The sequence below is a fragment of the Pteropus alecto genome, unplaced genomic scaffold, assembly GCF_000325575.1.
Source record: "Pteropus alecto unplaced genomic scaffold, ASM32557v1 scaffold123, whole genome shotgun sequence".
Lineage (NCBI taxonomy): Eukaryota > Metazoa > Chordata > Mammalia > Chiroptera > Pteropodidae > Pteropus > Pteropus alecto.
Window position 1 is genome coordinate 7,357,742 of NW_006433950.1, and position 15,926 is coordinate 7,373,667.

Below are 15,926 nucleotides of genomic sequence, written 5' to 3' on the forward strand. Positions count from 1 at the left end.
TTCCTCTCAAATATATACTTGCTTAAATCAGTGCATAAGAGAAGTATCGGAATTATCCAGTGCATTTCACAAGACAACTTGAAGGTACAGTCCAAGGGATAATAGTACTCTATGTGACTTAAACCTCAGGTGGCTAGTGTCGCTGCAGGTAGATAATTTTGGACACCTGGGGGGCATGTAAAAATATTAGAGCTGCCTTCCCTTTTGGGGGAAAGTGAAGTTCCAACCAAATACCAGATGCTTTGGAGTCTAGAAACAAAAACATTCTTGTTAAAACATCTTTTAAGTGGTATCTGTTCCAATTGGCAAGTGTACTCTTGATATACAGTACATATTTCTTATCTATTGCACTACCAAATAATCAGTCTTGTCCTTCAATTTTTTTTCCCATTTAAACACAATCCAGTAAAAAGAAAAAATTCTCTTTGGGATATCCTGCAGGATATTTTAAAAACAAATATATTTCTGGGTAAGGATCTCTGTCTTGATAGGGTTTGAGTTACACAGATGGATGCATTTGACAAAACTCAGCCCATATGCTTAGCACTTGTACCTTTCATTATATGTAAATCTAACCTCTAAAAATATATTGAAGTCCAGTTAGTGATGTGTATGCTGAATTATTTAGAGGAGAGTATACTGATGCCTGCAGTTTACTCTGAAATGCATCAAAAAATGAGATAGTTTAATGATGGGTAGAAATGGATGGCTATGTGCTAAAGAAAGTATAGTAAAAAGTTAATGATATAATACAGATAATGGGTATATAATAGGTATATTTTGCTGTAAAAATCATCTTTGCCGTGTGTTTGAAATTGTTCATAATAAAATGGGGGGGAGCAGTAAACATGACATGAGGAGTTATCACTTATTATACTCTCAGGAAAAAATCCAAAACATTTTCTAATGAGAGGAAATCATTAAAATTTCCAGTCTATTATATATTGTGACTGTTCATGCTGTATGATTTAGCCTTCGAGGGGTGGGTAGTGGAATGTAAAATGCTGCATCCTTTAACATTATTTGGGAATGATGAGGTGAAGATGACAGCAATAGTAATTTCATGCCTGAAGTTTGGTTTTTCTTTCTATAGTCATTCATTTAACCAGCTTCTCTTTTCTTGGCAGCATAATCCTGAAGTTTTATTTTCAGAGAAAAGAAAGTGTTCTTAATGTCACTGAGCTGTATTATGATTGAATGCAAGCAAATATTTGAAGAGCTGAATCATTGATTCCTGGACCATTTGTTAGAGAGGATTAGACCAGTTGGCCAGATGTCTCTTGTGGTGAGCTGTTTATGATGGTAGATGTCTGTGTTTTGAATACCAGATCTCAGTGCTTTAACACTAAACTTACTGAGAGCCCAAGTATGATTTTTTTCCTCTCAGTACAGCTTTAAAAATATATAAAATGCAAAAATTTAATAAATCATAAATGATAGAAATGGAAGGAATAGTCTTTTTTAAAAGGGAATCAAAGTAAACAATGCCACTCCTCAGAGAAATAGACTGTCAAAGGAAACGTTGATTATAATTATGCTCTTACAGCAAAATGGCTGTGAACAGTATGATTTAAAAAGCATTACCATTTAGGTGGTGAGGAGTCTTTCAACTAAGCAATGGCACCCAGTGGTATCATTATCATTAATTCAGCTGATAATTGCCACATCAGTTGATAATTACCACAGCTGCAAATCTAATAGTCATATATATTTAAATTTTGTGACTAGCTTTTCTTTGGTCTGAAAATCGACTTGACCATCTAATGCTAAATAGCCTTCAAAGTTAAAGTGAAGTATATAGGTATTACAGATCTACATAATCTCTGGTGGTATTCATTTTCTCTTCCATTCAGTCTGTCAACCCTTTGATGACATTACCCATAAGCAGGGTACCACCTAGATTCATTATGATGCTTCATAGGGTGGTTATGGTGGGAAATATAGGGAGCTAATCATTGTGTTGATATGCACTGTACATAATCACTAATGGGTGTAACTGTATTCTAATGGGGTTATTTTGGATGACTTCGCCCAAAGACTATGTTCAAAGATCGTCTCAATTCATTTTTCTGGAAAGGGAGAATTAACTTTTTTGACTCCAGAAGCAGCACCCTTTAGTGTTTTATGTTTTAGTTTGTCCCTTCAATCAGTAGTAGGTCCTGCTTACTCTGCCAGATTCTTTGTTAGGTTCTGTAGCACAGTGATTTCAGACCTGGCCATCATCAGAATCACCTGGGAGCTTTTAAGAAAATACTTGCTTGGACCACATCCTAGAAATTTTGATCCTGGCTATTTGGAGTGGGACCAGGAATTTGCATTTTAAGAAACACCTAAGCAATTCTGTTGCCCATCACTTTTGAGATGATTAAGTTACAGTCCCTTCCAGGGTTCTTTGTCTAACAGAATAGATAGGTCAAATTATTTCAGAATAGAGTAGATGAGTTTTGTGAAAGGTAAGTTGTTTAGCTATCTAAGTTTTTTGACTCAGGTCTTAACCCCAGAGTCCCCAACTTAGTTACCTCCGCGGTTAGCTACCTGCTCATTTTATATCTTGCATTTTGAGATCCAGTTTAAATGTTAGGCACTGTTTCACCAGCACTATTCCATGTAATCCTCACAGTAGTAATGTAAGATGTAAGAACTATTACTATCTCTACGCTTTAAAGTGTGTCTATAGTAAGAGTAATTAGAATGTGTAGCTGTAAATATTGCAGGGCTGAGACCTGAACCCAGTCGTTCTGACTGCAAAACCCGTGTTCTGTGCTGTATAGGTGGCCTCTGGCATCTTGTACAAGATATGTAGGCTGAGTGTTACGGTCTTCAAACCATGATCCTTGGAAAGCAGGCCACATAATACTTTCTGAAGTGACATCAAAGAAAGCTATCTAAAGTGTTAATTGTTTAGCCTCATTACCCAGTCTTCTGCCTAAAGTATTTGTTCTCTGAGAAGAGTATCACGAGTGACAACCGTTTCCAGATGAAAAGGTATACATTTTTTAGTGCTGAAGAATTCTGAAAGGTCATACACTTTGTGCATTTAAGTGCCCTGCCTTTGGCTATAAAACCCTCAAAAGTGCTCTGTGTTCTCGTTTCAGAAATTTAAAAAAGACACCAGCTCTTATTTTTGCCTTGAATGTTTCATGTCTGCCTTTGAAAGTTCTCACAGCTTCTCCCCTCTAATTAACCTCTTCTTTACATCAGGTCTTTAGAGCTAGTCCTTAAAAAAGAAAGTCTTTGGTTTTGAAATATTTGAAAACTTTTAATTTTTTTTACTCAGTTTCCTTCTCTGATACATTTTGTAGTTGACATAATTTTGGGGGTCATTTACAGAAAATGACTTAGAAGAAATTGACCTGAGCTACACTTGAGTGCATTCGGAAATAGGAAAAAAAAACAACTTAATTCTTGTTTTCACCTTCAAATTTAGTCATTCTTAAAACTACTTGTATATATTAGATATCTTCCACTTACTTTGAAGTTGTACTAAATAGAAATCTGCACAGGCCAATTATTCTACATTTAGTTTATATAAGCCTTAGCGAAAAATGTTTGGGTAGAATAAAGTTTAAGAATTTGAGATCCAGCAAACTTCTTTTTAACCCACTGCTTTCCTCACGAGCATTCCCAACACTGTTTCTTGTTAATTCTAAACGGCTTTACAAGTATTGACATTCAACTATAACTTTATAGGGTCCCCTACTCCCCTTCAAGGCTTTGTTTTCTGGGACTTAATTTCACCTTGACATTCTCAAATCATTGCCAGTTATTTTTAGTACTTGATCGATCTCTCTTCCTCAGGTATGTCTTTCCCAATTTAATGCGTCTGGTTGGATCAGATCTATTTGCATATCATGCCCATCCCAACTTCCATTCCCAAATAGAGTTCCTTTGTTTGGAATCCTGGACCACTCCCTCCTATCCCCACAGAATTATTTGGTTCAGCAACAGATTTTTATAGCTAAGTGGTTAAGAAACACTGATAATCCGGAGTATGAATTTCTTTACAGCCTTAAACAGGATGAGGTAGTTATATATAGTGGTATAGAAGCATGTGTTGTTAAGGGAAAAAAGCAAATCACAAAAACAGTTTGGTATCATCCTCGTTAAGTTAAAAAGAACAAATTCGTAAGTATATAATAATAGGTATGGACAGAGATGCATGAGGTTTTAAAAGGGGCTTGCTTCTGGGAAAGGAATGGGCTAAGAAGAAAGCCTTTCAGAAGAGAGCAGAGAAGAGGCTTTCACTTTTCTGTAGACATATGCAACATTTAGATCTTAAAATTTTTTATTTTTAAAAATTAGCAGCTAAAAATTTTTAATGTAATACTTTTAGGATTTTAAGAAAGTGCTCTCCTGGCACATCAGCTAGGCTGCTTACTGCCTAGTTGCAAACCTGCCAGAAAACCTTGGAACCTGTACCTCCTCTCATCTGAATTGTTCCAACAGTGCCTTCTCTGTGAACTTGTCTATGAGAAGTTCCAGTACGTCGCTCTTTAAATGTTGCTTCTTGGTCTTTCTCAGAAACCAGTATAATTTATAAGATCAATAGAAATTTATATCAGGGACCCTTTAAAAGAGTTCTTTCTGATTTGTCTCCTGTCCCTTGGTTACCTACCCTCTGTAGTGAATTATTCACCCTGATGCCTGCAGTAACGGGAATGGCATTACTTCAACTCTTTGCTGGTTTAGAATGCGCTCACTTTTAAAAAGCTATTTCCAGCTGAGTCCTTGCATCATGCTCCTACATATATTTCAGTAATGTTCATTTAAGTACAGCCTCCAAATTTTGAAGGCAGCCTGAATGTTTTGGGAGTTCCAGGAGCATTTGTAATTTTACTTGGCTCAGCCATTGCTGGCTTGGCGTCTGGAGAGAGATAATGTCTGTTGCTTCTCCTCTCTCTCCTCCCATCCCATCTTATCCTATCCCTCCTCTGTCTCTCACCCTCTCTATATAGATTAGAATTAGATTAGATATATGTAAAGACTTGCTATCCATCTATCTCTTTTATCCTGTTTTCCCCGCTATGAACAGTAATTAAACTGGGCAAATGTTTTAAAAGAATTTGCTGCAAATCTGTCCAAAATAATAGAAGTAACTTTTCTCTTCTAATCCCACCAAACTATACATTTTATTTATTCCTGAGCCGTTGCTCTATAAAGGAAGATTTAATTGTAAATAACCAATGTTGAGTAGAGACTATACATTAGTCTCTATTCCTTATGTGTCCATTTGCATCCTTATGGGTCCTAGTTTCCAGGTCTCGGCATAATTTTTTTTACTTTTATGCTACCAGCATCGTGTCAGCCTCCTGCTTCCAAATCTTTTCTTCTTTCTAGACCTAACCAAATTTTTCTCAGCTTAATGAAGAGCTGTTTCTATCATTAGGGGTTTTTTTTTTTTGGTTTTGTTTTTGGGTTTTGATGATGATAAACATATGTGGGATAAGAATGGCCATCCACGAATTTTGGGAGGACAGGGACTGTGTCTTGCTCTCCCAATGCCAGCATGGTGGGTGACACAAGGTGCTTGGTATTTCCAGACAAAGATAATTGGTACATCCTTATTCTTTGTAGCAGACTTGTATAACAAACTGATCATTGTCAAAATGTAACTTTGTGAAATATATATTTGCCTTTCTCAAAACAGTCTTGCTCACATAACAGAAAAATTTTGTAACTACTTGTATGATTTCTCTAAATTCTTAAGAGAGCCTCCAGTGGGAAACCTGCAGCTTGGATAATTTGGAACACGCTATCTATCCTTTTATTCTTCTTGATATTAAATGAATGCTATCACATTTGTATCATAACTTTTTTAACAACAAATATCTAAATAGATATTTTATTTGAAACATATTACATTTTTTCACACATGTATATTAAGAAAGAATTCATTTTCTTATCCACAAAAGGAGCCCTTGAAACAACTGTACACATTCTTCTAAGGTATTTTGTATAGATAGAACCACACGTGGTTTTTTAAGTAATCAGTGGCAATTTCTGTGGATTATTAGGATACAGTTTAGCAATCAACTTTATAATATGATAAAGAAAAGAATTATTAATTGTTAATTTTCTTATGCAGAGATACTTTTTTGTGTCGGAAACCTGTAAAAATAACCAGAGATGATTCCTCATTCTAATCCTAATGTCTACAAAATCATACTGGGAAAGTTTGAGTAATTGAGTTGCCAAGAATCTTTGATTCATTTTCCTTGTCGTTTCTCTTTTTCTTCTAGAAGTGCTGCTGGATGACCAGGATTCCCTGTAATTGATAATGTTGGAGATCAACTCAGCAACTTTTTTCAGCATTCAGTTGTTAAAAACAAATAGGATGCAAGTTCCTCAACTCCAGATTATGAAAACCAAACTTGGAAAACTGAAAACTATCTAAATGATTGTCTTTGGTTGGGCCGTGTTCTTAGCAAGCAGAAGCCTTGGCCAGGGTCTGCTATTGACTCTCGAGGAGCACATAGCCCACTTCCTGGGCACTCGAGGTGCCACTGCTGCCATGGGTAACTCCTGTATCTGCCGAGATGACAGTGGAGCAGAAGATAGTGTTGACATCCAGCAGCAACAGGCTGAGAACAGTGCAGTACCCACTGCTGACATGAGGAGCCAACCCCGGGACCCTGTTCGGCCACCAAGGAGGGGCCGAGGACCACATGAGCCAAGGAGAAAGAAACAAAATGTAGATGGGCTAGTGCTGGACACACTGGCAGTCATACGGACTCTTGTAGATAAGTAAGTACCTGACAGTCACCTGTGTAAGGAAAAGTGTTCTTCCAGGAACCACAACTTTTGGACTCCTTCAGTTCATAGGATATGCTTGCCAAGCCTTTTGCTCATAGGGCAAGGGAGAATACTTTATTTCGTCTCTGATGACAGACTAAATTATAAGGTTTAATGTTTTACTGCTCCTGTCTAGAAATGTCTAAACATTTCTGTAACATAAAACACTAATTCAGTCTGTGGTCTTTTAGAGAATATAGTAACGGTTGAGTTTGTGTTGCAGGCTACAATAGGAAACGGTTTCATGAAGATTCACTCTTATCTTGCTAGCCTATCTGCTCCACTGACCAGAGATTCAAGATGACTTGTCTTACCAAGAGCCCGGCTGCACGCAACTTGCGTTGGCAACACGAGAACATAGAACTAGTGGCGTTTTCATCCTCCCTCTTTTATCTCTCTTATTTGGCCCTCTTAGATCCTCTTGGGAAACTTGTAAATTGAAACTGCAGGGCACACCTGTACCTGTTGTGTTTTTATCCTCCACTTTGTCTAATTCTTAAGTACAAAATCCCAGATTGAATAACAGTGAAATTAAAAGGCATTGTTCAAACCGAAAAAAATATTTAAACTTAACTGTATAGTTCAATAGTTAGGAGCATGATGGACCAAGGTTCAAATTCTGGCCCAGCCCCATAATTAACTACATGACACTGGATAAATTACTTCTCTGAGCCTCAGATTTCTCATCTCTAATAGGGGAATAATATTTTTCTTACAGAGATTATCATGAGATAATACATATAAAGCATTTACTATAGTGCCTTATAACACTTGCTCAATAGATGATAATTATTTTACAAGTTATACCTGGGTTCTTTTTGTTTCAGGCTCTGATAGTAAATTTAAGTATCTAAATATTTGATAATCAACATATAAAAACCCCGTTTTGTTTAGCATTAAGCAAAGTATACCTGTGCATATTATTCTGAGGTGATTTTTTTCCCTCATAGAAATAAATCTGTTTTGCACATCTTTTTCTCTGTAGAAGATGCTGGGGAAAGTGGTTCTTACAAATATTCTTCATAACGAATTTGAGAGGCCTTACTAAGTTTATTAAAACCAGCCTTTATAGTAGTACTGGTATCTGAATTAATTTAATGTAATCATAATATACTTGTAGGTAATACCTAGTGAATATAAATCTGTGCCATTTACATTCCCCAAACTCAAGCAAAGGGCTAGAAGCTGTTATATAAGTTTCTTCATGGTGATATTTAAAACGTACTATAATACTGTAATGAAAAGTTGTCCTTCCCAAGTAAGGAAGTAAACCACAGTGTTATTTAAGCCTACTGGAAAAACGGGTACAGAATACACTTGGCCATATTTTTTTAAAAAGTGATTCAGAGAGTGTGGGGCAAGGTAGGAGGTTTATTTACAAGCTTTAGGAAAATATTACAAATTACAAGTAAATTTGTTGATAAAGCACATAATTCACTTACATGAGGCAATTGGTGTACATTTGAATAATAGGGCAACTTTTACCTTAAACCTGTTGGTACTGAATTATAACTCTTCTGAGAATGGAAGAATTAGACAGATGTAAAGCAAATGTGAAGGGACATGTTGGAGAATATAATGGCAAAACGGTTCAGACAGTTTATAAACATAGTTAACATAGCTTGTTTTTTAGAAACTAAAAAAGAATTTCATAACCTAAAAAGTTTATAAGGCTGTTGAAACTAAATATAACAGATAGATGGGCTTAGTAAAGCTATACCTAAAACAATGTATGCGGTTATAAAATCTGAATTTATTGTTCTCTCTCAGTGTTACTTACGAAAGGGTGTCATTGATCTGAAAGGAGAGCACAGCCCCTAATGTCATAGTGAGAGAGTTGCCACAGGAAGTACACTTTAAATACACTTACTCTAAAAACATTTTGAAGTTCTATTTGCATTTTTTTCGGTAGTGACTTTACCCTCAGATCGTTGACGTTGTTAACGTTATTTACTCTCATGCGCTTTGGCACTGTAACTTGCGACTCCTCTTGGTGGAAATTTTTTTCCCCACTTGTGTTTGTGTTTTCTGTCTCTCTCTGTCATTCATGTTTTCTCTCTCTCCCTATCTGATCTTTCACTTTTGTTGTTTCCATCTGGGTTCCAGGAACCTTCAGGTGATGACTGAACCTAAAATTGATGGTTGTGCGTTCCCATCCCACTGTAAGAAGCCCAGACCCTGCAGCATGGCTTTCTCTGCCTTGTTTTTGTCACTAGAGACTTACAGCTTTGTACCAGTGGTAGCTCAGATTATCATTCATAACTTTTTCAACTCCTTTCACTGAGAGGGGAACCCTGTCCCAGCTTCCCTTGCACAAGTTGGGTTTCGGTCCCCATTACCTACCTTGCAGTCATAGAGCTCCTGGTCACCTCTGTTGGTTCCTGACCCAGAGCCTGGTAGTCCTATGGCTTTAGCACTCACCTTCTACCAGAAATTTCTGCTGTTTCTGTTCCTCAAAACAGTTTATCATTTTTTCAGTGTAGGGATGTGTTTGTCGTTGAAGCGTATCTAAAGAGAATCGAGGTGCTCGTATTCCTTATTGGGTGCTGACCTTGTCATACTTTTGTTATGTTTCTCCTCTTTCCTGATTTTATCATCTTTACCACCCACCTCCAAATATCAGTGGGTAAACCATTCTAGTGAGTGTAAGTTATGTTCTTCCAATCTGCCTGCCATATGTTTGTTTATGTCTGTATATGAGTTTATATGTAGTGTTTTTTGTTAGTTTCAGAATTTACATAACCGATATAGTTACATAAATCTCTCTGTTTTTAACTTCTCTGAACATTACGTTTGAAACCTATATTGCTATATCTGAAGCTTCAACTCCTCTGACGTCTGCAAAGTGTTCCTTTGTATACTTGAAGGTACTATATTTTGTTATCCTATAATCTGCTGATGGTCGCTTAGGTGACTTCTACATTTTCGTTCCTACAGTTAGCACTGCAGCAAGTAGCCTCGTATGCGTCTATTCTGTGTCATAGTTTCTCTAGCATTGTTGAGTGTGTGCATACTTAATCTCATTATTGCCAGATTGCTCTCCAGAAATGTTCGTATCTATCCATTACATTGTTCAAAATAATTCTTTTAAATAAGAATTTCCCTTTATTATGAAAAGACACAGGATGTGAATAACCAGTACTTAATGAGTACCTGAAATGAACTTAGCAATTCCCATATCACAAGGTTATTCTGAGGATTAAATGATTGAAGAGACTAGTTTTACATTTTTTTCATAGTAAAACAGCCACAATATATAAACAAATAAATGGTGACACTATTCCTTAAATAGTTAGATTTAGCATTGTTTGCTGGAAAATATTTCATTTATTATTGAAATTTTCTAAAGCACTTAGGATTCTTGGGGTCACAGTTTGAAAACCCACCAAATTAAGGTATTTCGTGCTGTTTTAGAAGCGTCTAGAATATTAAATAGCTCCTTAAGTTTGGTTTCTTTTTCTTCTAACACCATATTTTGAAGTTTAAGCATAAACTGTTATTTCCCAGAAGAACACTTAAAAATAGAGATGTTTATGTAGGCCCTTGTTTCCATAAATCCTCAGCCGGGATCATTATCTCCCTTCTGCGCATTTCTTTGAGGTAAATATGAGGAAGGTAATGTTGACCTCCTTGGCATTGGCCCTCTAGAGGTAAAGGTGAATGCAGGCTTTGGTCTCCAGTTTTACCTCAGGCCACATGGTGGTCCTTTCGTGTGCCTTTCTGCCCGTTTTATTTGTGGGCATCATAGACACTGACCTTGGAAACGAGCACATGTGGTATGCATTTGTCCTTGCAGATTATAGCTCTGGTGGTCTCTTCCACCTCTTTCTCTGCATTCATCTGTGTTCATTTTTTATTTCTCTTTCTACCCCCATATTTTCAGTGTAAACTTTTTTTTTTGTAATTGTCATTTCTTGGTTCCTCAAATTTGATATCTCGATTGCTTGTTTTTCAGTGATCAGGAACCTCCATATTCGATGATTACATTGCACGAAATGGCAGAAACAGGTATTTTTAAAGTTTTTAAAAAATACTTCCAGATGAAGTAATAACTATAAAGAAATGTAGCCACTTTTTTTAATAAAAGATTTCAAAAGTACTTAATATACACAACAAAGAAAAAATCCCTTAGTGTGTGGAAATTTTCCTATACAAGGGTAATAATTAATAAGCACTATATATTGCATCCTGAATATGTAGCTGCACCTCTCAGTAATGGTTTTATCTCACTGAAATTATTACAAGAAAAATTTTTTGGTGTTGATAGATCTTTGATCATAACTCTTCTAGAATGAAGATAATTTTTGTCCTTTGGTTTCCTAAGTGTCATTCTGAACATAAAGCCAGCTGCTTCAGATACTTAATCTTCTCAGTTAACTCCTATGCCATAAGTAAAATGCTGAAAACTGTTTTAAATCATATTTTGAGAACCCAGAACCATAGCTTGAATTTTCTCTAAGATGCCCAGAAATCACCAGACTCCTGTGAGTTAGGATTCTTTGACTCTACCATGATGAGTAGCAACTGATGACTATGTCCATGCCAGATATTAGCTGCTTAAAATCTACAGGATGAAAGCCAAAAGGGTTTCTATTTTAATGTAAAGTCATTTTGTGTTGTAAGTTATATATTTTCACATTTTTAAAAATGGCTCATCGTATAATCTTCTCGACTTGCTCTTAGATGAAGGATGGTTGGATGTTGTCCAGTCTTTAATTAGAGTTATTCCATTGGAAGATCCTTTGGGACCAGCTGTTATAACATTGTTATTAGATGAATGTCCATTGCCCACTAAAGTAAGTTAATTCTTTTATGAAACTGTCATCTATGCTTAAAGATAGGATGAATCAAATACAGGATTATTTGATATTAATGCATTTCTTCTTCATACCTTTGGGTTCTGTTTTATTTAATATTAATTTCATTGTGTAAATTTGGTTTTTTATTACTAATGAAATGCTACATCCTCCTATCAGTAGCTTACTATAAAGTTTTAGTTTAAAATTTTTTGTGTTAAAAATTGAAGCATTTGTATCTGAAATGCAATCTTTGTTTGGAAACTAGAGGAGAATGTTAAGTTGCTAAGCTGGTTTTATTACCTTTCTTTGAATAATTTCCTCATAACAGAAGATTTTAAAACATTTTCTATTAAGAAAAACTATTATGCTGAAAGCCCTTTCGATTCTTACTCAAACATTAAAGATTAGTATAACCTTTATTATCTCTTACATAGAACAAAAGTATCAATATTTTCATTGCTTTAAGTCCATCTATTCAATGGACTTTTTCTTTTTTTTACAATTTTGGATTCTGGCATCTTTCATTAGTTTACACCTCAGACAGTTAGGTCCAAAATGGAAAAACATTATGTACAGAAGGAAAAAGTCTTGGCCTAGTCACTGATGAATAGACCTTTGCCTAGGCTTACACACGGTTTCTGTTATAATTTGCCTCAAAACTGGTGAGATTTGTTCTTGCTTCATAAAATATCATTTTTGAAGGTAACTTTTTACTTCAACATCACTAGACTGTATTGTTATAAATTATAGTGGCCTTTGGGTAGATTTAGTCTACCCAAATGATATAATGATTTAAGAATATATAGCATATGTTTGACACAACTGGTGCATTTTGAGTCAAATGGAATCTAGGAATTCATGTAAGAAAACTTTCAGGTTGATCAAATAATATTTCCCATCAATAATGGTATTATTGGGTACATTATATCATTTTCGTATGGTTATTCTGAGTCAATTTAACACATATAGCTTTTGTCTGAAAGAATTACCTTGGGGAAAAACCTAAGTAGTGTATTTATCAAATACACTTACTCATTTCTGTTTTTAGGATGCACTCCAGAAATTGACAGAAATTCTCAATTTAAATGGAGAAGTAGCTTGCCAGGACTCAGGTCATCCTGCCAAACACAGGAACACATCTGCCGTCCTGGGCTGCTTGGCTGAGAAGCTAGCAGGTAACTCTGGGAGGCGTCACCAAGGAGGATCTTAAGTCGGACACTAAGGGGGAGATAACACTACAGGTCTTTTGTCAAACCTGCTGTACCGGAAAGAACCGTCTCCCTCCACCCCCCTCCCCCCAAAATGAGCGACAGGTATAACAGGAAAAAAATTATTCAGAGGCCGCAGAAATAAATGTAATCTAATTGAGCTTTGAGCATTTTCAGAGGGAAATTTAAAAGGAAAAGTTTTACTTATTTGCTTTAAAATTAAGAATCGGAGAAAAGGCTAAACTCAGTATAACAAATAAGATTATGTATGTATGTATGTATGTATATAACATACATATAGGCACACACACCTTAAAACTCTTAACTAGGTAATAGAAACATACAAGGTAGGGGAAGAGAAAAAGGAACTTTAAATTGGAGCAATTCCTGAGAAGAGAAGTAGTTATTTAACTTGTTTATGAAGATTACCCATTTTAGGATAGTTCACATTAAAGAACCAGCGAGTAACTCAGCTAGTTATGTCATGCATGGTGGAAGAAACAGTGGATTAGAAATCAACATGTGGGTGCAGTTCGGACGCTGCCGTGTGCTCCCCAAGTGCCCCCCAAGTGCCCTGGAGTAAGTCGCTTCACTCCAGGGCTCAGCTGCTCTACTGTGAAATGGGGATAGTACTATTCTCTACCTCAGAGGCTTGATAAGATAATATGCAGGAGAGTACTTTGTAAAAGAGTTCTATCAAAACAATTTTATTATTAGTTACTAATTAAAAATAATGTGACACATTTAATTATATCCGGTGTTTGTTGTATTCGTCTAGGTCCTGCAAGTATAGGTTTACTTAGCCCAGGAATACTGGAATATTTGCTACAGTGTCTGGTAAGTGAGACATCAAAGCTAGTTATTCTTAGTCATCTAGAATTGTTCATTTTTCTAAAATTGCCAGCTTAGCCACTAGCACAGAGAATGGAATCAGTTATAAATTTTATTTGCAGGTGTTTCCTGAGTGTTTGTTCCCTCCTATGTTAAAAAAAAAAAAAAAATGAGGGTGGGATAGGAATTTATTACAAGCAAAAACAGCAGCTGTGTTGGTCTGGTTTTAAATTTAGTTATAAGATAGCAGCTACGATTGGCTTTTTTGTGTGTGTCCTTAGAGTCTGCCAAATGGTAGTAAGGACCTCCCCAGTGGAAACAAAATTACATGGCATTCCAAGCCAGGAAACCATCAGGTCAGATTCCCGGTGTCTGTAAAGCTCTAACCCTCCCTCCCTCCTTCTTCGTTGCTGCTCTTAAAACTGTTGAAGATTTGATATATTGTCTGTGAAGCTTGTGGTTTGCTGTGGCTATGTTGTCAGATCTCTCACATTGTTGGACTACACAATCTTGACTGGTCTGTATTTTTTAAAGTTATTTTTGCAGGCCTAGTGAGCATTGGACTTTTTCAAAATCTGAAAGACCTTATTTTTCAGTACTTATATGATGTGTACTTCAAACATTTAACACTATGTTACAAAGCATTCTGGGGTACAGAAGTAGTATAACAGTCTTTTGCCCTCAAGAAGTTTCCTGATTAGTTGCAGAAATGGAACTACTCAGACATGACAGCCTCCATTTTATGACAGGATGTGATCAAGGGCACAGTCCTTCAGACTGAGTGCCGTGAGAGTTCTGAGAAGGTGATGGGGAGGTACAAAGTATAGGTGGTGAGAGCTGGGTGAGTGGGAGGTGGGAGGTATGGGTGGTGAGAGCTGGGAGAGTCATAAAAGATTTCTTGAAGGTGGAACCTCAGCTGTGTCACACCATAAGATTAGGATTTGATTGTGCTCGCAGGAGGAAAAGATGGGTTTCTTAGCTAAGGGCATATCACTGGCAGAAGCTCAGAAATAGACATGACCTTGTTCCTGGCGTATTACAGAGAATTGTCTGATCAGAAGATAGTGTTCAGAGACAGGAGGAGAGGGCTCAGGGCGTGAAAAGCCAGACAGTGGGATCGAGAATGGATATGGCAAGAATCAGGGTACTTGCTGAACAGGCTTTGCTGCGGGGAGGATGGTGGTTATGTGAGCTTTGCAGAGCTTAGTTGGGCACCGGGGAAGTGAATGGAATCGTCTGATGACGTAGAGCTCCTTTGCAGGCTCCTAACGTAGCTGTGCGAAAGGGTGGCTGTGGGAAGATGTGATGTTAAGCAGATCTTTCTTTAAATGTAAACACATGTGACACGAACTTAAATGTGACTGAAAGAGCTCACTTGCTTTCTCCCATCTACCATCAGCATTTATGGACTTACTTTCAGAGAACAGATTAAAAACTAAGCCATTAGTTGTTAATTGCATTATTTTGGAACACTTGATGAATACTTCCTTTTAGGGTTCTGAATAAAAAGTCATTTTTTGCTACAATTCTAGGTTTCTGTTTGGCTTGCTTCAGTGAATATAAGAATCAGCGTTATTTAACCAAGCCCTAATATAAATGTTACTAAGTAAAATAACAGTGTATTTAACAGGATACTTTTGAAATTTCCACATCTATAAATGAGCCCAATAACCTCAAGAAAATAACATAAGATTTGAAGAGACTCTATCTTGGTTCTTCATTACTAACAATATAAGCAGGTGGATAATCGAGACTTGCATGAGTAAAACTTTTCTGACTGCTCCAACAAAAACCTAGCACATGTATTGGGTAAGAAGAGGAAGTTGATAACTTGCCGCCTCTGCAGGGGAATGATGTTTTTGTTTTTTGTTTTTTTATCTTTTGTTGTCTTTCAGAAGTTACAGTCCCACCCCACAGTCATGCTTTTTGCACTTATCGCACTGGAAAAGTTTGCACAGACAAGTAGGTATAGTGACTTCTTGCACTAATGATCTTATGTATCGGTTGTTAAAAATCTTATTTTTCTTAGTTACTGGATGAGTTTACGCTTTGAACCCCATCAGACATGCATACATTCCGTTTTTGTCTGTGTAGACAACTCAAGGCCAGTGAGATGCAACAGGGACAAAGGCAAGAGTTTGCTCACCTAAGAATCAAAACTCGGTGACAGTGATTATCCACTTTTTATAGCTAAAAATTTAGTGATGAGGTTGCTACTATCTAGAAAATATCAGAGCTCTTGGGCTCTGTCCTTATTCTAGTTTCCAAGTTCTCCAATTGCCTCTCCTCACTCTTT

The 15,926-nt window shown here is 36.6% G+C and overlaps 1 protein-coding gene across 7 annotated transcripts in view; it reads left to right on the forward strand.

The window, feature by feature from the left end:
* The window catches only part of RSPRY1 (ring finger and SPRY domain containing 1), a 39,538-nt gene that overhangs the window by 5,223 nt on the left and 18,389 nt on the right, over positions 1-15,926 (forward strand). For 5 of the 7 annotated variants that reach the window (XM_025044621.1, XM_015586960.2, XM_015586958.2 and 2 more), the window contains 7 exons: positions 6,240-6,744; positions 10,748-10,800; positions 11,476-11,588; positions 12,640-12,766; positions 13,578-13,636; positions 13,912-13,986; positions 15,526-15,592. In XM_025044621.1, the coding sequence (XP_024900389.1) occupies positions 6,395-6,744; positions 10,748-10,800; positions 11,476-11,588; positions 12,640-12,766; positions 13,578-13,636; positions 13,912-13,986; positions 15,526-15,592 (844 nt within the window). In that variant the 5' untranslated portion in view covers positions 6,240-6,394. Of the gene's footprint in view, positions 1-1,127; positions 1,286-6,239; positions 6,745-10,747; positions 10,801-11,475; positions 11,589-12,639; positions 12,767-13,577; positions 13,637-13,911; positions 13,987-15,525; positions 15,593-15,926 lie in introns of those variants that run through there. The other 2 variants (XM_015586962.2, XM_006908780.3) reach the window with 2 other exon arrangements.